General features: G+C 44.8%; 1 protein-coding gene across 1 annotated transcript in view; it reads left to right on the top strand.

Annotated features, from left to right (window-relative positions):
* The first annotated feature begins 257 nt into the window (after positions 1-257).
* MYO16 (myosin XVI) overlaps positions 258-19,685 on the top strand; it is a 438,349-nt gene continuing 418,921 nt past the window's right edge. The window contains 1 exon segment of the mRNA XM_047720392.1: positions 258-521. Coding sequence (XP_047576348.1) covers positions 296-521 — 226 coding nt within the window. The 5' untranslated portion in view covers positions 258-295.

Below are 19,685 nucleotides of genomic sequence, written 5' to 3' on the forward strand. Positions count from 1 at the left end.
CTGGGGCAAGAGGGAGTCAAGTGATCTCTGTCGTGCTCCTGTATCATTGGAGTAATGGTCTAGTGAACTCCGTTTTGCTCCTGTATTGTTGGAGTAAGGGTCTGGTGAGCCCCATCGAGCTCCTGTATCGCTGGAGCAAGGGTCTGGTGAGCTCCATCGTGCTACTATGTTGTTGGAGTAAGGGTCTGGTGAGCTCCATCGTGCTACTGTGTTGTTGGAGTAAGGGTCTGGTGACGTTCTCACTGTATTTCTTGCAGGTTGCTTTCAGCTATGTAACGTTTTCCGAACCCATGAAATGGAAATTGACCAGTGCTTGCTGGAGTCCCTTCCCCTCGGCCAGCGGCAGCGGCTGGTGAAGCGCATGCGCTGTGAGCAGATAAAAGCCTACTATGAAAGAGAGAAGGCTTTTCAGAAGCAGGAAGGATTCCTGAAAAAGCTGAAGCATGGGAAGAGTCAGAAAGTCCACTTTAACCTTGCCGACATGATACAGGATGCAATTATCCACCACGATGACAAAGAAGGTACGTGACATAGAAGTTTTCCGGTGTGGGTTTTCATGGTTTCTGTTTGTTGTTTCCTAGTGGGGAGATGAAGGATGGTATTTCTTTTAAATGTTAGGAGTCTTTAAAAAAAAAAAAAATCTGAGATAGTCAAGGAAATACCCTCTTTCGAAAGAACATAGTTAAAACTTCCAAGTCTAGGGCGCCTGAGTGGCTCAGTGGGTTAAGCCGCTGCCTTCGGCTCAGGTCATGGTCTCAGGGTCCTGGGATCGAGTCCCGCATCGGGCTCTCTGCTGGGCAGGGAGCCTGTTTCTCTCTCTCTCTGCCTGCCTCTCTGTCTACTTGTGATCTCTCTCTGTCGAGTCAATAAATAAAATCTTAAAAAAAAAAAAAAAAACTTCCAAGTCTAGTACAAGTGAACGAAATGCAAAATTTTGGTAAAATTATTGTAATATTTTTTAAAGAATTACCTACCTGGAAAGCATGTGATTTCCTTGTAAATTGTGCATTCAAATTTTTAATGAATTCTTTTTCCCAATGAAATTGTTTTCTTTGATGATGAGATTATGTTGCAAAATTCATTATTATCTCACTTTGAATTCATGGATAGAAATAGGAATAGGAATTAGCTACCATTTTATTATTCTCTTCCTACTTGGAGCTCTTCATTTCATGGCCATCCCCTCTGAGGAGCTGTAAGTACCTTCAGGGGAAGGGATGCTCTCAGCCCATTTCACAGCCCCCTCCTCCCCCTCCCAGTACCTTCCAGCAGTGTTGAGTGAGAGAGGGAAGTAATTTGTTCATGCTCACCCGGCCGTATTGTTGGAACATGTCTAAATTAATTTGCAGGAAGACCTAAGCCCTACATCGATTTAACAGTCACACAACCACAAAGATATTGTTCACCAAATCTCTCATGTAAAATATCAACAGGACAAATAATGCCTGAATTAGGGTTACAAATTTAAGAATAATAAAATCATAAATCCATAGACCAAGAGGAACTATTTAATATATGTATAATATATAATATGTGTACTAATATATATTCCATACTGTAACATTTGGTGAGGACACTGAAGTCATAAAATCAGAATTAACCCTGATGTAGGCATGTCACTTGGGCAATCAAGAGCCCGAGATAGGAGTCCTGCCTTCAGAAAACCTTGAATCTAAGTAGGGAGGGGGAACCCTCATAAGAAAGTAGAAAACAGTAGAAATGAAGTCTGGTAATGAACGGGAAGAGCTGGGCGTAGAATGTGATCTCTGAGGGGTTCTAGAGGAAGCTGTCTGTAAAGAAGAAACCACACTTAGGCAGTGTGGAGAACAGCTGCCCCGCGTGAGTGCTGGCAGGGAGACCTGCCTGAAGGGAACAGGAGTGAGGACCGGGGCTGCTAAGCTGGTACTGAGGAAATAGGATTGTTGTGAATACTTCAAGCCCTATTTTTGAAGCAGAGTGCAGTGGGATCCACTGTATGTTCCTCAGAAGAAAATGCATATGCCGCAAATAGTGTTGAGCAAAGGTTAATCAGGGATATATATCTGTAGGAGACAGGGAAGGTTAAGGATAAGAACAAGAAACAAAGACACCAACTAAAAATCCAACGATGAAATTTCCATGTTAGATTGAACTGGCTTGAGATAGTAGCCATGGGAATTGCATGAATGAAACCAGCAGCCATATTCCATAGGAAAAATGCCTAAATTCATCAAATATGTATTGTGTTTTTATTATGGGCCAGGCAGCTGTGAATGAAGGAAACCACATCTCTGTCTCTGTGAGGCCCCACTGTCTGGTATGTGACCATAAAAATTAAGATAAAGTTGGATGCGTAGTATGGGGGGTAATGGAAGGAAGGAAGGAGGGAGCCTCTGGAGGGAGGGGTGGGGAGTTAGGCAAATGGATATCTGAGGAGGAGACTTTCAGGTGAGTCTGGAGCTGGGAAGGAACATCCCAGCCTGTGGGAGGAGGCAGTGTGAATAAATTGGGAGGACGGAAGGCAAGAAGCCAGCATGGAGGGGCTGGAAGGGTCATGGGAAGGATTCCAGCTTTTGTGCTCAGTGAGTCCTGAAGACATTGTGGGGGCTTGAGTGGAGCTCAAATCACTTATGACTTAACAGGACGAGCTTGGCTGCTGCACTGTGACTTGAATAAAGAATTGTGAGGACGGAGCAGGGAGGCTCTGCCAGGAAGTTGGGCACAAAATGATGGTGGCTTGGACCAAGGTGGAGTGAGGGCGTGGTGAGAAACTGTCAATTGGGGCATATACTTTCAGGATAGAGCTAACAGGAAATGCTGATGGGTGGGTGATGAGGAGTAGATCAGTTTGTACTGCTGCCATAATGAATGGCCTCTCCTTTAGTGTGTAGTTGCAAAAGGTATGAGTATATCCTCTTATAGTTGTGGTGAGAAGTCTGGGGTGAGTCCCACTGGCCTGAAATCCAGGTATCATCAGGCTGCGATGCTTTCTGGAGGTTCTAGGTGAGGATTGCTTTCCTTGACTTGTCCATTTTCTGGAGGGCATAATTTCCCTTCAACCCTAGCGCCGCCTCCGTCTTCAGAGCCGGCAAGTGTTGATGGAGTGTCCCTCTCATGCTTGGAATTTCTTCTGCTCCTTTTTCTGTCCTTGTGTCTCTCTGAACAAATCTTTTGCCTCCTTCTTCTACCTTCAAGGCCCATGTGATCCAAGGGCAAAGAACTCACTTGAATCATCTTGGATAATCTCCCTTTTTTAAGGTCAGCTCATGAGCCACCTTAATTCCTTTCCCCAGGTACTGTAACATAATTCAGAAGCATGACATCCAAGGGCAAAATTATGGAACCCAGATCCTACAGACTCAAGGATCACACTGACTCTGTTCTGGCCTGAACAACCAGGAGAATGAAATGTTATTAACAGAGATAGGGATGCTGCTAAGAGGTCAGATCAGGAGAGGGCATCATGTTGTTTGGAGATAAAAATTGGAGACAGATGGGCATCAAAAGCTGAAAGAGTATATATCACTTAGGGAATGAGAGTAGATAAAAATACAAAAAGTTCAAGAGCTGAGCCCTAGGGAGCTCCAATATTAAGAATTCAGAAATGAGGCAGATCCACCAGGAGCAACAAAGAAAGGTGGAACATGAGGTGGGGGAGCTGTCCTGGGAGCTAACTGACAAGCACTTTTCAAGGAGGAGAGTGATTGACTGTCAAACACTGCTTCTCAGTCTTGGGGCAGAGAAAGAATTGAACCTTTGCATTTAGAAATATGGAAGGTATAGTTTTGGTGAATTGTTGAGAGCAAAGCTCAAGGGGATAAGAATGGAGTCAGAGTGGGTGAACAGAAATGGACACTGGGAAATGGAGACCTCTTGAAGGGAGTTTTAGGTAGAGGGGAGAAATGGTAAGGTAGCCAAAGAGGGAAAAGAAATGAAGGGAATTTTGTTTCATGGGAGATCATGGGAGAAATATGGGATTTCTGGGAGAAATAATAGCATGTGTGTAGTGGAAAGAAATCATGTATCTGGGAGGGAAGAACTGCTGGCACAGAAGTAAGGAAGGAAAGTTGCTGGAGCAAAGCTTTGAGCACGCACACATGATGAGATCTGGTCCTCAGCTGGAGGGTTTGGTCTCGCTAATTTTATTTATAGTTCCAGGATCCCGGCTCTGCCCGTAGAGATTCTGATTCAAGCAGGATAGTTTTCCAGTGTGCCTCCGGTGCTGCGCTGTGCAGACAGGGTTGAGGACCTCCCACGGGGGCGATGGGAGAAGAGATGCAGCCAAACGGCAAGAGGGTGTGGTAATGGGAACTTAATGGCGGCTCTCTGACTGCCTCCTGCACTTACTGATGAGGGAACTTTGGCTGTCAAAGAAGAGGGAGGATGAGAGCAGGGCTTGCAGCTCCAGGATAGAGGAGAACATGTACACGTGGGAGAATAAATGGACTGGGGCAATCTGGTATGAAAAAAAGGATTTACCAATAGAATGAGATATAAAAAAACAGAAACAGAAGGACCACGTGTGACTCAAAGTTTTCCAAAGTGGATTGGGGCTCAGTGGGGAGCCTTCTTCTCCCTCTCCCTCTGTCTGCTGCTCCCCCTGCTTGTACTCTTTCTGTCAAATAAATAAATAAGCATCTTTAAAAAAAAAGTGGGTTAGCATGGCCTCTCCACCCATGGGTCCATATGCATAGCTATTTGCTTTTCTACCCTGAAGTTTTACTCTAGCTTTTAGAGTTCAGTTTTTCCCCACTTTACCTTCACAATTCCATATATATACACAGATGCCATTTTATATGGAATATAGTATCACCTCATCAACAGGCCCTTGGGTTTCTTGCCGACTTGGAATCACTTGTTAGCTGTCAACACCTATTTTCCAGTGGGGTCTGTGACTGTGTGGATGTACAGTGGGTCACTTGGGTGTGACAGTTAATATAAAGACCCCGAAATCTAAACAAGCAGTCGGATTTGAGTTTTCAACCCAGAAGAAGCAAGGAGTAATTGTTTTGTTTGAATAGACCATGATTAACTATGAGTTGGGTTTAATTTTTTTAAGTTTTTTATATTTTTAAAGATTTATTTATTTATTTATTTTGTTTAGAGAGCACTCATAAGTGGAGGGGGAGGGGCGGAGGGAGAGGGAAAGAGAAAATCTCAAGCAGACTCCTAGCTGAGCACAGAGCCCGATATGGGGCTTGATCTCAGGACCCTGGGATCATGACCTAAGAAATCAAGAGTCAGACCCGTAACTGACTGAGCCAACCAGGCACCCCTTGAGTTGGGTTTTATTGAAGAAATTGCTTTTGGAATTGCAATGGAGAGAATGAACTGGTCAGTAAAGTTACCCATTTTGCTTGGTGTAATGACCAATAGAAGGTATTTCAATTGATAGGGACAATAGGAAATTTCAGAAGAAAAAAATTGCACACATTCACTCACAATGTTCATTACACTCTTGCTTTGCACAACAAACTATAACAAACCTTTGCTATATATGATCTGGTTTATTCTTTATGACAGAAATTAAACAAAAAAAATTCAAAAGATTCTTAGAGAAAATGTCTTCAGAAAGGCACTTTATGGGACACCTGGGTGGCTCAGTCATTAAGCATCTGCCTTTAGCCCAGGTCATGATCCCAGGGTCCTGGGATGGAGCCCCACACTGGGCCCCCTGCCCAGTGGGAAGCCTGGTTCTCCCTCTCCCATAACCCTGCTTGTGTCCCCTCTCTCTCTCTGTCTCTCTCCCTCTGTCAAATAAATAATTTAAATCTTAAAAAGAAAAGAAGGACACCTCATATAATTTTCTTACTCCTAGGAAATAGTTTCTCTTACTAACGGAAGCAAAGATGATGTTCAGTAACTGAGATCAGCATTAGCATCAAATGATGAAGAAATAATTCAGTGACTCTTAAAACTCAACACAAGGGTTTGAATTTCTAATCGATTATTTCTTTAAAGATTTTTATTTATTTGAGAGAGAGCGAGAGAGAGAGCACGTGAACAAGCGAGGAAGAGTATAGGCAGAGGGGGAAGCAGGCTCCCCGCTGAGCAGAGAGCCCGATGCAGGGCCAATCTCAACCCTGAGATCATGACCTGAGCCGAACGTAGACACTTCACCAACTGAGCCATCCAGGCCCCCCCAATTTCTAATCAATGATTAAAATTTTAAGTACATTATTGCGTTCTTAAATTAAGATATTGATCCATTGCTTGACCTGCCTTAACAAAGTACTATAGACTGGGGACTTCAAAAACAGACATTTATTTCTCAGGGTTCTGGAATTTAGATAACCAAGCTCAAGATGTCACCAGATTTGGCTGTTAGTGAGAGAACTCTTCCTGGCCACCTCCTGGTAGATGGCCACCTTCTCCTTGTATCCTCACACGGTGGGGAGAGGAAGCTCTGGTCTCTTCTTCTTCTCATAAAGGTACCAATCCCATCATGGAGGCTATACCCTGGTGGTTTCTTCTAGTCCTAATTTCCTCCCAAAGACCCCAACTCCTGATATCATCACACCAAGGTGTAGGGCTTCAATATATAGATTTGGGAGGGGCACAAAAATCAGTCAATAGCAGATCACATACTACTTCTATAACTGCAGCTGACCCATGTATGCACAAATGAAATATTACTTTTTTTTTGAGTTTCTCATCTACTTTGGAAACTATCATGTGAGTATCAATAGACCTCACTGTTTCAGAGGAAAAGCTTTAATTTATTGCTAATTTAAAATTTTAATTGGATTGAAAAGGCAAGCAGGCTCTTTAGAGATATTATACTCTCTTTAGCCAATGTTTAACTTCTGGAAAAGTATCCAGGAAAATGTGTTTATTTCATTATGGTAATCCTACTTTCGTTTATCTTTTAACCACTCAAATACTGAAATGTACATGTTTATTATGTTTATAAAATTGAGATGGTAAAACATATTGCCATAAGAACAGCCTTTTTCCATTTAAATTATTATTGCAAACTTAGTAGGTTCTATTTTTGTGTAAAGCATTTCATTCCGTCTTCTTATTTCCAAGTACTTTCTTGGCTGAGTCTAAAGAATCAAATACACTTTTTCAAAGGACAACATATTATTCATGCTAATGTTTGTAATATATCATTGAGAAGCAATTCAGAATTGTTTAATTTTATGAATGTTGCATTTTCGTAATTATGCATTTAGTATCTTTAGTGCTTTGTTTTTCTCTTCTGGGAGTTAGTGATATTTTAGTGTTAATGTGCCATGTTAATATACTACATCATTTTAAAATGTGATTTCATGGGTGGCTCAGTTGGTTGAGCAACTTTCTTCAGCTCAGGTCATGATCCTGGAGTCCTGGGATAGGTCCAACATCGGGCTCCCTGCTCCTCGAGGAGTCTGCTTCTCCCTCTGACACTCCCACCTCCTCTGCTCTCTCTCTCTCTCTCTCTGTCTCATTCTCTCTCTCAAATAGATAAAATAAAATATCTTTAAAAATAAATAAATAAATAATTAAAAGTGTTCATTCTTTTCCATGTATAAAATTTTGTTTTAGGGCTTTTAATTTACTTATTTTTCACCTCCCCAAATTTCTATCACTCCCTAAATTAAAAAGATATATATATATATTTTTTTTTTTTCTTTTGTGGTGAGAGCATTCAACACATCACCTCTCAGCTTGGCCTTTGGTGGTAAATGAGCTAAACTACCAATCCCACGAGCTGATTTCCCTTCCCTGCCATTTGCTGTCTTTTTCTCCTCTTGTCTGGTTGAGTTCTGCTCACTGTCAAAGGGACGGCCAGAGTGGGGGACAGACATTCTTTAGGCTGTGACCATTTCCCTGTCTCTGCTTAGACCCTTCCTCCCCTTTTTTTGGCTAGAGTTTAGGAGGACTTATTTATTAACCTACATGTGTAATATTTTCTAAGAGTCTGTTCTATTCCAGTCACACAAAGAACTTTCTAAGTGTCATTACAGACCTATAATGTCCAACTTCACTTATATCAGAAGTCGACTCTTAGGAAAAAAAGGAAAAGTCAAATCATAACAATGTGAGACTCTGTTTCCTTCTCTTGCCTCTCAGACTACTGGCCCCAGTTTTTTGGAGGGCTAAGGTTAAGAGCTGTGGCCTAAGGCTCTGACCCTAACCCTTTCCACTTCCTGTTTATCCTCCCCGGAAGGCCTCACCTTTTCCCTTCGCATTCCTTGTCCCCTGCCCCAGTGATTCCCAAATGTGCATTCAGACCTCTCTCCTCAGCTCCATACCTGCCTTTCCTAACTTGTGACATTCACAGTGACTATTCATCCCCATCTCCTTCCAAACCAAAAATGTTTCTTCCCTTCTCTACTTCACCTTCTTCCACTTCTTGCCCTGAAATCATGAGGTGGGGCTGATTTAGATACAAATTTGTAAGACTTGATGATTGTCCCTCCCCTGAAAAACTCGCAGGAAGTGTTAACTGCTCATGTACTAGCGGGAGCCCTCTTAAGAATAAACCTGAAGTGCAGCAGATCCGTTTCTCCAATATGTAGCAGATTCTCTATTAATGGGCAAAACATCTCCCTCCTTAGAGACTTACAAGTAAATTATTGGGAGCAAGTTTTCTGTTCCCTACCTACCACACCCCCAGTGAGTAGTTTTGGGTCAGAAAATACATTTCACATATTCCTTAAGTGTTTCACACATGACACATAAAAGGAGGCTTCTCGTTGACTTAGCGAGTGGGGGTACTTAGCTGAGCCCTCTCCTTGCCTTTACTGGACTGGCATGGAGGTTAAAATGGTGATGGAGAGGGTGACCACGTAATTGTATTGTTTTAAATTTATTTTTCATTTTTGTTTGTATCTAGAGTACAGAGGTAAAAAAAAAGGTGCCAGTTATGGTGTTTTCTTTTTGCCATCCTGTGTTTATGAAGATGATCTGTCTGCCAAGGCACATTTCCTGCTGGTGGCTATGGATTTCTACTGAATGCAGCCTCTTTCTGTCTCCCTCACCTCCCCATAACCAGGTGTATAAGTAGACAATTAGAAAATGTGGCAGCCAATAAGTACGTTTAACTTGACCCTTAGAGAAATTGAACCAAGACTCTGCCACCTTTAGAATGGTGGTCAGACCCACCGAGCAATTACCCAGTCCTGGTTCCCTATACCCATTTATGATGAACATAGTTGAGTGTGATGTATGTTAACTACCTGACAAGGATGCATATTTCTAGAACTCAAAATTAGGGGTATATCCTTGATGTGGAGTGTAGATAGACCCTTCCCAACAGAGTTGGATTCAACCAATATGAATGTCTTATATATTGGATACTTGGGGTTGGAAAGCAAATAGAAAGCATCATTCTGTCTTTAAGTAAGAATTGGGGAAAAGAACATTCCCAGTGAAAAGATGAGTGATCTACTGCTGTCTGCATCTTCCGTGTTCTAGAATGGTACCAAACCTGGGCAGAGTGAGGGAGATGATAGCTTTACCAGAACCACTCTGATCTTGTTGACTTCTCAGTGATGGGAACAGAAAGAGAATGGATCTGTGCTTCTCTTTGGGCAGAGGAGGGTGAGGATTTGGGGCAGACACCAGAACGAAAGGACCACTTCTAGATTTTAGAGAAAAGGATGAGCTTTATGGCATCAGACACATGTTCACATCAGAAATCTGGAAGGCTAAGTGAATATTGCTCATTCCTGTGCTGAATCCAGCAGCCCAGGGCATGTTTGAATTTCACAGAGAATTTTACAGACCTATCTTCACTGGACTGGTGCTTTCGATGAACAGGTAGTTGTTGCTAGGTAATTAAGGGTGCCCATTTCAAAACCAGGTATAGAAACATGAACAGTTGGAAATTAAGCGCTTCTAAAATCTGAGGGATTCTGTGCAAATTTAATGAGGAGCTCAGTATTTCACCAACACCAGATTCATATTCCTGACAAGTAGTAATTATTTTAACTGCTTGCTGTGTAGTCATGACTTTACCAGGTACTGTGAAAATAACTGCAAAAAAAAAAAAAAAAAAAAGATGGAGAGAGAGAGAAAAGTGTGCTTCATAGGCATTTATGCAAATGCAAAGATACACTGTTTTTTAAGAAGCAAACAAACCACCTAGAAATGGATCCATTTAAAAGGAATCACAGCAGGCATTCATTGGGGTGAGGTCGGGATGAGATGAATTTGAAAGTCTGCTCTGTGGGAAAATTTTACTTTGGCAGGTTGGTTGGTTCCTACCGCCATGCACCTGAGCCTTGGGAGCCTGGCCAGTGCACATTCTGGGCCTCTCCATCATCCCCTGCCGATGAGGGTCAGGGGTAGAGTGGTGGGCCTCTCTCAGAGGTGGCTGTGAGGGTCAGTCACAGAACTTCAGATGACCCCTGTCATGTCTTACTCCATGCAGTCAGTGCTCTGAAGGGAATCAGGAGACAGTGTTGGAACAGTTGACAGTGGCAGGTGAGGACCATGACTGGCGTGGGGTTCACAGAAGATGGCAGCGGGTGTTAATATGTAGGAATGAGCATGGAGTGTTAGAGGACAATGGGGCAATCCTACTATAAATCATGAAGAAATAGAGAAAAGACAAGACAGACAGGTAAGCTTAGAGCATGGACATGAACCTGAGACCATGAGAAACAGCAGTTGGATTGTACCTTTGGAAATGGGATTGAAAGGGGAAAATTCACGTTATTAAGCTGACTGAGCATTTTCTTCACTCTTTGCTGCTAAGGCAATGCATGTTTTATATGTGGTAAATGTTATGTATAATGTGTTTTTCTATACACACACTCGTATTGTATATGTGTAGAGTTTTATACACTTGGCATAGCCTGTGGCCATCATCTCTCTAAGCCCTTCATATGCATTGTCTCATTTAACCCCCAAACACCCCTGGGAGGCCCTGTACGGAGTGACTCAGTGTCCTCCTTTGTTCCAGGCCACCTGGAACCTCATTTGAAAACAGTCTTTGCACGAGCACTCCAGGGACGATGATGTCACTCTTGATGAGAGTGGGTCTTCAACAAAGGACCAGAGCTCTTAGAGAAGGAGGGAGTTTGGACCCAGAAACACACATGGGGAATGTGGCCAGGAGAACAGAAGACAGAGATGGGTCTCCAGAGATTGCTGGCGGCTCTGAGAAGCTAGGAGACAGACCTGGAGGGGCCTCCCCTCAGGGCCTCGGAGGGAGGGAGGCCTTCCTGACCCCTGGACTTCAGACTTCAGCTTCCAGGGCTGTGAGAGAATAAATTCCTGTTTTCTGACCCCTTTATGCCCCCAGTTTGTGGAACTTTGTGTAGCGGCCTTTGGAAACAAATGTGGGTACAACAAATCCTGCCCAATTTTGTGGATTAGATACTAGGGTTTAAGGAAGTTAAACAGAGTTCTCAGGAGATGGGCTGCTCCTCAGGGACAAAGTGAGATTCAGACCCACCTCTGTCTGGCCCAAATGTCGAAGCTGCCTGCCCCTGCCTTCTGGGGCCTCTGGTGTCACTCCCACCAATCCCGAGGGTGGCTCTGGGCTCGTCCTGCGTCCCTGCACGCGAGCTCTTTTACCTCCATGGTTCTGTGCCTTGGAGCTGTTCCAGGCAGTGGCTCTAACCTGGCAGTTACCACTATGGCAAGGCACGTTCCCAGGGCAGTGTGAGAATCCAGGAGCTCAGGCCAGCAGATCGCTGGCTGTGAGCCACTCAGATTCAAGGTTACTGGCTACCTTCTCCCTCCATCCATCTGACTCCGATTCTTGTGGTGGGACCTTTGACCCTCTGTTTCCTCTGGTACTCACAGTGCTGCTCAGCAGATGTTTCTGGGGCCATTGGCATTCTACCATTCTGCAGGGCTGCCCGGGGTGAAGTGGTAAGGCTCACTCCCTCTTCCTCTTACCTAGTACTGCCCACCCCCACTCCCCCACCCCAGGCCCTCAGGACCACACTCCCTTCCCCACAGCTGTTCCACACAATTCCGTTGACCTCTTCCACAGCCCCATGTTCCTAACATCCAGGCCTCAGGAGAAGGGGAGGATTGGGTCATGTTGTTAGAATTCTGACAGTGGGAAAGCAACTAGTCCCACATCGTCAGGATGGAACCTCTCATCTAGAATTTAAGTGTTTTAAGAAGAATCAGTTTCTTCTTTGCCTGTGCCAAGGCCATTTTCCCTCTCTGGTGGCCAGGAGGAAAGCTATCTTTTTCCTCATTAATTCTGCCTTTGCTGCTCGCTTTCTGCCATAGGCCAGCTGCTTTCTGTTGATCGATCCCAGGGGGTATGTGGGGGAGAGAACAAACTAATGCAAATGCATGTGGATTCTGCCTGGTCCGTGGTCTACAGTACCAAGGATGGGAAACATTCTTACTGCTGTGTCCTTGGAGTCTTTGTTTAAGCTTTATCCTCTGCCTAGAACATTCTCCCACTTTTAGCTTCCAAATGAACCTCTCTTCTCTGAATGTTAGAGAAGAATGTTCTCTGACATTCTTAGGCAATACTAATCCCTTCCTCCTTTGTGTTGCTAGTGCTGATTCCTTGAGGTTATAACCCCTTCTTTACACATTGGTATCTCCCAGTGGAATGGGTACCATACAAGAAAAGGATCATTCCTTGTTCCCCATCCTTTCATTTTAAGTGAACATTCATGGAACCCTGCCATCTGCCTTGTACTGTGCTAGGCACTGGAAAGATACAGGAAGGGCAGAAGGGGTTCTGGGCAGAAAGAAAAGATGGAGCAGAGGCATGATGAGAAAGTATGTTTTCTTTTACTATCCTAATAGATAGCATGATATTTCCATCCCTGTTCCTAGCATAGAGACTTTGTGTGTTAGTCAAGGTTCTTGAGAGAAATAGGACTGAGAGAACACACACAAACACACACACACACACACACACACACATACACACAGAGGGTGGAGGAAATTTATTTTGAGGAGTTGGCCCGTACAATTGTGGTGGCTGGCAAGTCTGAAATCTGTGGCTGGTAGGCTGAAAATGCAAGGAGGAGTCAGAGTTGCAGTCTCGAGTCTGAAATCTGCAGGCTGGAGACTCAGGCAGGGCTTTGGCTCTGCAGACTTGAGGCAGAACTCCTTTTCCTCTTGGAAACCTCAGTTTTTGCTCTTAAGGTCTTCATCTGATGAGATGAGGCCCACCCACATGGTGGAGGGCAATCTGCTTTAATCAGAGTCAACTGATTGAAGCATGAGTCACATCTAAAAATACCTCCAGGGCAACATAGAGGGGTGTTTGACCAAATAGCTGGGCACTGTCACTTAGTTAGTTTGACACATAAGATTAATGAGCACAGACTTTCACGGGGAACTAATAAGAGTTAGATTAACTGAGTATTTACGAAGGTCCAGGCACTGTTCGAAGTGCTTAAAGTCTATTAACTCCTTGTCTGCTCACTGTGGTCCTGGGATTTCAGAATAGGCTTAAACACAGGCTTTGACTTGTGAAGCGACTTGTCGTAGTGCACACAGCTATTGTGGTAGACCAGGACTGAAGCCCAGGCAGGGTAGCTCTGGAGCCTCTTGAAAACTAAAAACAAATCTGGATTTCAGTAATGAGACTTTATTTGAAAAGATTGTTATGATGGGGTAACACTGACCTTAGCATTGGCAAGCATCTCAGAATCAAGCAGGAAGAGGCTTCCTTTTCTAGGGAGGGGTTGGCAGAACCAGTGGGAACTTTGGGGAGAAGGGCCAGGAAGTGGGGCAAGCCCAGAGCATGATTGGGTGGGTTAACAGGGCATTTTTCTCTCTGTGGATGGCTTTTCTTTGGAGAATCAGCCATTAAAGGAAGATGTTCAGCCTCTCAAGGCTTGCTTCAACATGAAGCAGACTGAATCCAGAGGCCTGGGGGGTGGAGCTTTGTCAAGCCAAGTCAATGAGTAGGTAGCGGACAGTTGTGAACTCTCAGTCACAATGATTCTTGTAAAACCTGAACTATCTGGGAGGTCAGTATGAGTGTTGGGAATTAATTAGCTGAAGAGCAAAATATTTAGGGGGCCTGGGTATGTCAGATGGTTAAGCGCCTGCCTTTGGCTTAGATCATGACCTCCAGGTCCTGGGATAGAGCATCATGTTGGCTCCCAGCTCAGCAGGGAGTCTGGTTCTCCTTCTCCCTCTACTCCTCCCCTGCTTGTACGCTTTCTCTCTCTCTCTCTCTCTCTCTCTCTCTCTCTCTCTCAAATGAATTTTAAAAAAAATCTTTAAAAAAAAAAAAGCAAAATATTCTTCCTGATGATATTGTATGATATTATATATAAAAAGTCAGGACATTTTTCATATTGTTGAAACTAGTATTCATTTACTTTAGCCTCTTCATCTTCAGTGAATAGCATTCTACTTCTCCTGGTTTTTACAAGTAGATTCTGATAGCAGCTAGCAAGTGGCGATATGAGCAGATCAATGCTGAACACATGCATTCATTCCTTCGGAATCAAGATCTCATGTTGTCACCTGTGTCCAGCAGTGGGCTAGGTATTGGGAATACCCAGAGAAATTAAGCTTGCTCTCTGCAATCTGGCAGAAGGAGGGCAGCTACTGCAAACAAAGGCTGACAGCATTTAACTTCTGTAGGAGAAGGTAGATGGGCAGTGGGGACAGCAGGTCAGAGTGGAGTGGGAGGTGACAATGATTTTGGAAATGGTGTTTCTCGGGTCTTCCAAGTCAGGAAACTAAGCCAAAGCTAAAGTTGGTCAAAGGCCAGAGGTCCCAGAAAGATATAATGTTTGAGAATTGTAAACACTGGGATATGATTGGGGTTGGGGGAGGTTGGCATTGGTCTCTGGAGACCTTGCGTGCCATGAAGGCAGCTTAGGAGTTGGAATATAGGAAAGGATATTGATTTTGCCCAAATATATTCAGTTGTAGTTGAGCATTGTAGACAGTTAGGAATCTTCATATTCTCAACTTGGACGTTGCTACCCCTAACCTATCCAGGAAGGTGATTTAAGGCTTCTCGTGGTTTTCCAAAGGAGTGGCAACATGCTGGCAAGAATATAAAGGCAGAGATGAGCCTATAGGTGTCATTCCTGATTTTTCTCTCTGCTGTTTTACATGAATGTAAGAAGTGTGGGAGAGCATCATTGGGCTAAAAAGGCACATTAAAAACTTTTAGCCTACTAGTTTTCTTACTTTAGGGAGGAGGAGGCAGATGGTGTGTTCTGTCATGTACAATCACATTTAGTCTCAAGGTTTTGTAGTCACACTCCTCTGTGTCTGTTTCTTGCTCCATATGATGTTACTTCTTAGGCCTGCTCTCTTCAAACATAAATGTCGAATGAGAATTCCCAGCAGCACATGAAAACTGCACATTCTAACTCTCCACACTCTCAAGTTTTGACTAAATTGAAATTAAAAAAAAAAAAAAAAGAAGAAGCATTTTAGTTCACTCAATACCACAGTTAGGGTCTCTGATCCATCAAATTTAAGACAGCATTGCTGCTGCTGGTGTAAACCAAGGATTTTCTGATTCAATATGTTCAGAACAGCCTCTGAAAAAAAGAGGAAAAAAGAACTCATAATTTTCATAGGAAAAAAGCACAATCTGTCCGAGGCCCAGACTGCAGCTTGGTGCATTTGCCCGTGACTGTATGAAGACGGTACACTCCACCCGAAAATGTTCTGCAGGCAAAATGTAGATTCGCCATTTCTAAGATCAAACAAGTCATTCCGTGCAAGAATGGATGGAGCAGAATATATCATCAGAGTTTTTTCTGAGGGTGTTCAACACACACACCATTTCTAGGAAATTGACATTTATAAGGTCTGTTTTGTAAAACACCCTACTAGTACCAAGGTCAAACCCATCCACTGGACCCTGACCCTCTGTCCTTCCCAAGACCACCACTTTTCCAGCTGCCCCATCACCATCCACCATGCAGGATCATGCCATGGGAGAATAGGGCTTCATGTTGTCCAAAGTGGACAGGAAAGAACACTAAACTAAATGAAACCATCTCCCCTTCATTTCACTGATCCCTTAAGACCAGAGCTCCTCAGGAGAAGAGCCTATACTCACTGCCCCCCCGATTTCTCTCCTCTGTTGTCTCCTTGAAAACATTGCCACCAGCCTGTCCTCCAGCTCTTCTGCCCCGTGCCTCCTGCACTTGCCATTGGCCTCCTTGGTGCCACTTCAGGCATATCCCTCAGTCCCCATCACAGTGAGCTGGGAGCCGCATCCTCTGCCATGTCTCCTGCTCAGTTGGCTTCTGGACCTGTCCTCTCTCCTGGGTCCCCTGTCTGCCTTGCTGGTCCCCGCATCTCAGTCTTCTGGGCAGGGTCCTCCTCAGCATCCCCACTTTGACACCACAGCATCCCAAGGCTTCAGCACTCCTCGCTGTCTACTCTCCACTCTCTTGGAAATCACATGCCAGACCACATGGATGCCATGAATCCCAGTCTTCATGCCCAGCCAGGACCTTCCCCTGGACGTCCGACTACGCCACAGCATCACATCCGCCCACCCAGCACGCCGGGCTTTCCCCATGACACTGGCTCCTCCCGCGTCTTTCCCACATGGTGAGTCCCTTCATTCCAACAGGTGTTCATGCCAGACGTCTCAGAGGCTTTCTGGACTCCCCACTCTCTCTCCCACCCACCATGTGATCAGGAGCACATTCTGTTTGTTCTGCCTCTTAAGGGCGCTCATGTTCTGACCACCGCCGCCCGCTTCCGTGGCCACCGCCCTCATCGCCATCTTGCTGCTGCCTCATCTCGCTTGGACTCTTCCAGCAGCCTCCCACCACACTCCACCACTTCCCTTCCAGTGCCCCCGTTGGCTCACACATTTTCAGTGGCTTTGAGGCTCCCCAAGAGTGGCACCTTTGTCCTTGCCAGGGGTAAGAAGACCCCATGATGTCTGGCCCTGTCCTGCCCCACTCCAGCCAATTTACTGAGCTCATGCTCTCCCATTTTCCTCACACACACTCCTCCTTAGGCGCTCTGGCCTTCTTGCCTTTTCTTAAACAGGCCACACCTGCTGCTGCCTGAGGGCCTTTGCACTTTTGGACATAGATGCTGCAGGGCTTTCATTCACCAGCCAGCACTCTCTGCTGGACTGTCACCTGATCAGAGAGGCTTTCTCCGACTCCTGGCTGAGCCATCTTCTCCTGGGCACTCTCCCCCTCCACCCACCCTGCTTTCCTATTTTCGCAGCCCTTCTCACAGTGCAACCTTTCCCTCCTTGGTGTGTGTGTGCGTGTGGGCACGTGCATGTGTGGTGGCCCAGGAGAATGCAGGTCTACGAGACCAACATCTTTCTGTGTTTCATTCCCCCCATGGCCTCAGCTTCCACAACAATGGCTTGCAGGACAGAGGTAACGGCAACAATTGTCCAGTGAGTACGTAAGGGAAGGGAATCTTCCTAAACGTCTTTTGAATGCATCCCTCTTGCCAGTCCCCAGGGCCACTGCCAGATTGTGGCCTCTGTCGTCTGCGGTCTGGGCTGGTTCCCAAGTCCCTGAACTGATCACCTACCTCCAGTTTTGTCCTCCCCCCGCTCAATCAGCACCTGCTAAACATCACAAGCTTTCCAAAGCACAAATAGAAATATTCTTTCTTCTACTCAGAACTCCTGCTAATAGTAGTTTTCAAACTCCTTTTCCAGGGACTCAGCCATGTTGATCTTTCTAGAGTGACTCTTTGATGCCCCCTTATGCAGCCTGTCTCCTCCTATGCCCCCAGCATCTTGTACCACCACATCCCTAGAACCTCACACACTCCCCAGCCCTTTCTGGCTGGGTGCTGCCTCTTCACCCTTAGGTCTCCTGGTATCACACAGAGCTCCAGACCTGGGGTGTCCACACAGAGAAGCCAGTCCTGTGTCTCCAGGCCGGCTCCCAGAGTGCCCCGAGATGCTCCTGTTACAGTGGGTGTCACCATATGTATAACGACATGACCCATTTGCTTCTCGGCATCCAGAATGGGCCGCAGGCTCCATGGGGGCAGAATCTGCTCTCGTTCCTCACCATCTGGATCCCAGCACCTAACACAGTGTCAGTGCTCAGACACTGCCTGTCACGTTTTACATGTTTATTTTGTAAATTAACATCAGATATCTCCACGCAGCTCTAAATTGTTTCTTCCATGTAAAGAGCTCAACAGTTCTTCTGACCTAACTGACTATTTCCCTGTCTTCTGTCTAGTATTTATTTACTCAAACATCCAAGGTCAATCTATGGTCTCTGCGTTAATTCGTCGACTCTCTGGAGTGGAGGCTTTGCATAAACTTGCACTTTTCTGTTTGTTTCTTCATGTGGGAAGAGAGAAAGCAAAATTACTGCTAAGAGTACAGTCAAAATTACATTTTCTTATGTCTTGAAGGACTTCTTAATCCTACTCATGATTCCAATAATTATATATATATATATATATATATGTATGTGTGTGTGTGTATGTATATATATATATATATATATACACGTATATATATATATATATATATATATATATATATATGGAACCGGACTTCCTGTGATGACGCAGGAGAGAAGGCATAGTTTTGGGAAAACCCCGAGCAATTCCATTACACACTCCTCCCAGCATTGTGGATGGGATCTCACACAGGACAGTGGGTTCGCCCTGCATGGGGTAACCTGAACCATGGCATGGGGTAAGTTCGTGGCTTCCTTAGGCCCCAGATGACATATGAATGATGGTATGGTCGCTTATGTTATGCATTTGCATAGTGATTTCTCCTAACATTCCGTGATAACTGATTTTATTAAAATCTCCCTGGTTTGATAAGAAGAGTATTTGTCAATGTGATTTTGGAGCCAAAAATGTCCAATGTCTTTCTCATGGCCTTGGCCTCTTTCTTTTTTTTCTTTTTCTTTTTTTCTTCTTTTAAGATTTTATTTATTTGAGAAAAGCAAATGAGAGAGAGCGAGAGCATGAGAAGGAGGAATGTCAGAGAGAGAAGCAGACTCCCCACTGAGCAGGGAGCCCGATGCGGGACTCCATCCCGGGACTCCAGGATCGTGACCTGAGCCGGAGGCAGCCGCTTCACCATCTGAGCCCCCCGGCTCCCAGCCTTGGTCTCTCTCACAGGGCAATTTCCAAATCTGATTTCCAGAGTCCAGGCACTGCTCTAATTTTCCTCTTGTATGTTTAGTCAAATGCCACACGGCATCTGCTACTGTGCCTGAAGCTCTGTTTTTCCACAGCCCCGGTCACCTTTCTTTCCAGAAATGTCCCTTCCCCCACGTGCTCATTGGTCAATGTGTGGTGATATTGTTGTTGCTGTTTTCCTCAGAAACTCCAGTTTGAAACTTAACAGTTAATTTTGATATTTTCTCTCACCTGAACATGGGCCTTTAACCTTGCAGATCCCTCTAGTGAGTTTCAGTAACAGATCTGATCCCCACCCTGCATTTTGCCCATTGTTGCTAGAAAAGTTATTTGGACCTTTTGCGTGGCTGACCCCTTGTCTCTTGTGGCCTCACTTTTTTTTTTTTTAAAGTTTTATTCATTTTAGACAGAGAAAGAGAGAGACAGAGAGAGAAGGAGAGAGTATGAGTGGGAGGTGTGGAGGGAGGAGGAGAGAGAGAAAAAAACTCAGGCAGACTCTGCAGTGAGCACAGAGCCAGATGTGGGGCTCGATCTCACAACCTGGAGATCAAGACCTGAGCTGAAACCAAGAGTCATCGGACGAGTAACTGACTGAGCCCCCCAGGCGCCCCATCTCTTCACTTCTGATGTCATTCACTCTGGGACTCCCCAGATGTGGTTTCCCGGCATATTTGTGCCGAGGAGGGCGT

This window comes from Lutra lutra, chromosome 3 (genome assembly GCF_902655055.1).
Source record: "Lutra lutra chromosome 3, mLutLut1.2, whole genome shotgun sequence".
NCBI lineage: Eukaryota > Metazoa > Chordata > Mammalia > Carnivora > Mustelidae > Lutra > Lutra lutra.